The 3987-nt window shown below is 42.9% G+C and overlaps 1 protein-coding gene across 1 annotated transcript; it reads left to right on the forward strand.

Annotated features, from left to right (window-relative positions):
* Nucleotides 1-1076: 1076 nt before the first annotated feature.
* Nucleotides 1077-3239, forward strand: LOC310795194 (uncharacterized protein). Its single transcript, XM_083657251.1, has 2 exons — nt 1077-1091; nt 1499-3239. Exon 2 carries the CDS (start codon nt 1604-1606, stop codon nt 2648-2650), a length of 1047 nt encoding a protein of 348 aa, XP_083513377.1. The 5' UTR covers nt 1077-1091; nt 1499-1603; the 3' UTR covers nt 2651-3239.
* Nucleotides 3240-3987: the final 748 nt, after the last annotated feature.

Below are 3987 nucleotides of genomic sequence, written 5' to 3' on the forward strand. Positions count from 1 at the left end.
GGGGCGTAAACCACGGAACCAGAATGAACACCGGAAGGACGTGCGCCAAAAAACGTATTTGTTGCCGTTAGCTTGACGTCTCTTTCCTCGATTAATTGTCTGATGCAAAGCTTCTGTATTGGCTTAAAAGATGTGAGATTGTGAATCCGCAATGTTTCTAAAATAACTTCTTAAAAAACTTCGTTCGGTACGTCCATCTTTTGTTTTGTTGTTTGCCGTTCTGATACTTGTGTCAAATTGTCAAGTTAACCGACGTAAAAGTTGACGAGCTAGAAACGCTGCCCTTCCTGTCTACCTGGCTCTAGGCCGGAACCAGGTAGGGTGACAAAATCAATTGTGAACGGAAGCCAGGCTCTTTCTCGCCGAGAAGAGCCTGGTGACGCGAGGTTACGTTTTCAGTGAGCTCAGAGAAACTTTCCACTTTCAGCAGATGATTGTGGAAACAGCTTCTAGTGTCAAACTCTGCACAGACATCATTCTGCACAGTGAAGCTCAAACATACAACTGTAGAAAGAAGAAGAAAAATTGATTTTTTTTTGTAACTTTTGGGGGTCTTTAAACTCTACCATGTGGCTATAAAGCCTGCAACCAGCGTTTACATGACAATTCATGCAAATATATTCCTAATTATATAATTAGAACTAAAATAATGAGACTCGTTACAAAAAAATCACCATCACATCCATAAGAGGATGCTGACCTATGCATTCATGCAGAAGGATCAAGAACTTCAAACAAAAACCACATGCACTTTTCCCACAAGCTTGCTGTTCAGGGACATCCAAAAATAAACAGACTTGCCATGACCCAAAATTTGGCAGAATACGTTGTTTGGCTACCAGTGTCATATGCTCTGTTCTCATAGAGGCTCCCAGTCATGTATATGTAGCCGAGCCTAATTTTCTTATTTTATTTTGGTTGTTTATTTGTCCCGATGTCTCTGTTTTGATTAGTGAACTTCCCCTAAATCAGTTCCTTCTGATAGGTTCCACCCTACTGGTTTAACCACATTTTTTGTTTTTGTTTTCCTGGGTTGGTATTTTGGTGTTATACGCCCGGATATAATTGCAGTTGCACAACGCTGTTCCCGGGTAGGTCACGCTCTTCACTTTCTCTCATTTTAATTTTGATATTTACCTTTTCTTTCACTTATAATGACACTATCGTACTGTACAGAGCGCTGTAAAATGCTAGCGAACCCATTGATCCTGCCTCCTTAGTGTGGAGAGTTTTCATTTCGTTTTCAGGCTGTTATGTTTCATTTTGCTAAGCTAGTTAGCTTCTTGCTAGCCAGTGGCTCCGTGCCTTTGATTACGTTGGCTCCGGTCGCAGTCAGTACGCGGCGTGTGCCGTTCGGAGTCACATTATTGTTATACAGGTCATGTGTAATATTTACAGTACGTTTATGTGTGTTTCCTGTTACTCCTTTTTATAGAATGTGAAGAGAGACATGTGAGAGTGGTGTGTGACACCATGTTTTTTGTTTCCTCCTGTGAAGTAAACCCAGTGATCCCAGCTACGGTGTGTGCCCGTCATTCAGTCAACGCAGAATAGTGGCTGTTACATATATAAAGAAATTGACTGAGCCTATAGAGACAAGTGAATGAAAGCCATCAAAATGAAGAGTGTTGTGGTTCTGCTGCTGTTCTGTCTTTGTGGGACAACATGGGCTCAGGGAGAGAGCGGAGCAGCTCCAGAGAAGGACTCCTTCCAACCAGCCAACAGCAGAGAAGAGAGAGAAAGCCCTGTGAAAGAGGTGACGACTGAAACCGGTGCCACAGAGACGATGAGCCACAAACAGACAGACCACCAGACGACCGCCTCAACATCCCCCGACATCTGGGCTGAGCTGAAGGAGCTGAGAGACATGGTGGTGGAGCAGAGGGTGGAGCTGAGGAGCATGGGGGAGAAGGTGGATGAACAGAGAACAGAGCTGAGGTTCACCCAGAGTAAGCTGGAGGAAGTGGGGAGAGAAAACGCAGCCCTGGTGTTCAGGATGACAGCCAGTGAGAATGAGCTGAGCACCACAAAGACCAAAGTAGAGGAGCTGGAGAAGGAGAACATAGCCCTGGTGTTCAGGATGACAGCCAGTGAGAAGGAGCTGAGCACCACAAAGACCGACCTGCAGCTGCAGAAGACCAAAGTAGAGGAGCTGGAGAAGGAGAACACAGCCCTGCTGTCATCCATGGAGACCAGAATGAGCTCCAGTGAAGGTCAGCTGGAGGAGCTGCAGACAGAGCGCTCCTACAAGGTGGCCTTCTCTGCTGCTTTGACAGACTCAGGGAGAGTTGGACCTTTCAACACTGACATCACTCTGATCTACAGAAATGTCATCTCCAACCACGGCCAAGCTTACAATCCTACAACAGGCATCTTCACAGCTCCAGTCAGAGGACTGTACTACTTCAGGGTCACTGCAATGAACAGGCAAACTGGATCATTTGGTTTCCATCTGTACCATAATGACAAGCGTGTGATGTACAACAAGATTACGAACAGTATTAGAGGTAATCGGTATATCTCTAATGCGCTGGTCCTCCAGCTGGAGGAGAGGGATGTGGTGTACCTGCGTCTCCCCTCAGGGTTCCGGCTCTATGATGATGTTAACAACCACAGTACATTCACTGGCTTCCTGCTCTTCCCTGTGTAAGAGAAATGCTGTGATAAGCTCAGATGGAAGTGAATAAAATAAAGATTTGTCACATACATTAACGTGTGCTTCTTCCCCCACAAAACACTTTATAGTAGCATGAGTGCTTACCTTGTAAACATGCATGGTTCCAGGGAATCAAACCCTCAACTCTGCAGGGTTAGTGTCATGACAGGACCGCATACTTGTAGAAAAAATCACTCCATGAGTGGAAATAGCAGCACTCCAAAGATTAAGATGCAAGACCATCAGAGCATCAGATGATGCTCTGATGAAGGCACATGACCAAACACGCTAGCCTAGCCTTGAATAAAAAATAATGAAATTTGAGCAAAGTCTTGCATCTTAATCTTTGGAGTGCTGCTATTTCCACTCATGGAGTGATTTTTTCTACAAGATTTTAGATAGAAAGATAGATTTGAGGTCTATTGTAGATAATCACCACAATAACTTTCTTGATAGCACTGCTGTAACTCCATATATTATTTTTTATCTTTAGCTACGAAGTTTGAAAACACTTTCGATTTTGGGGGTTTATTTTCAATCGGGCATTTGGTTATTGATAATGAGTGCAATGAACAAAACTGAATAAAATAAAGATTTCTCACATACATTAACGTGTGCTCACTTTCTTTTTTAATCGTTACAGTTTGAAAACCCTTTTTTTGGGACATTTAGGTATCGATCATGAACGCAAATAACAAAACAGAGGGAATGAATGTTGAGTGTACACTTATTTATCATACTATTGTAAACGATTCCAAGAGGTTAAAGCATAGACTGTGAACAAAGGGTTAAATGTGTGTGTGTGTGTGTGTGTGTGTGTGTGTGTGTGTGTGTGTGTGTGTGTGTGTGTGTGTGTGTGTGTGTGTGTGTGTGTGTGCGTGCGTGCGTGCGTGCGTGCGTGTGTGTGAATGCCAAAATAAAGTCTGCATAATTTATTTTGCATAATTGCATTGAATGAGTTATTGTGAACTCACAAAGAAAATGGTAAACTCTACCATGTGGCTATAAAGCATGGAACCAGCATAATTCATGCAAATACTGCAGGCTATATATTCTCATTATCTCATTAGAATGAGAACTAAAGTAATCAGACTTGTTTAAAAGAAATCACCATCAAATCACTGAGATGCTGACCTATGAATTAATGCAGAATGATCAAGAAGTGCAAACAAAAGTCACATCATGCACTTTTCCCACAAGCTTGGTGTTCAGCGACACATCAAAAAATAAACGGACTTGCCATGACCTCAAATTGGGCAGAATATGTTGTTTGGCAGCCAGTCAGTGTCATATGCTCTGTTCTCATAGTGGCTCCCAGTCATGCATATAAA

Source organism: Poromitra crassiceps, assembly GCF_964638095.1.
Source record: "Poromitra crassiceps genome assembly, chromosome: 20".
Lineage (NCBI taxonomy): Eukaryota > Metazoa > Chordata > Actinopteri > Beryciformes > Melamphaidae > Poromitra > Poromitra crassiceps.

Bases quoted from the DNA above. Each gene is read 5' to 3' on its own strand.
- LOC310795194 (XM_083657251.1), top strand. From the start codon at position 1,604: ATGAAAGCCATCAAAATGAAGAGTGTTGTGGTTCTGCTGCTGTTCTGT.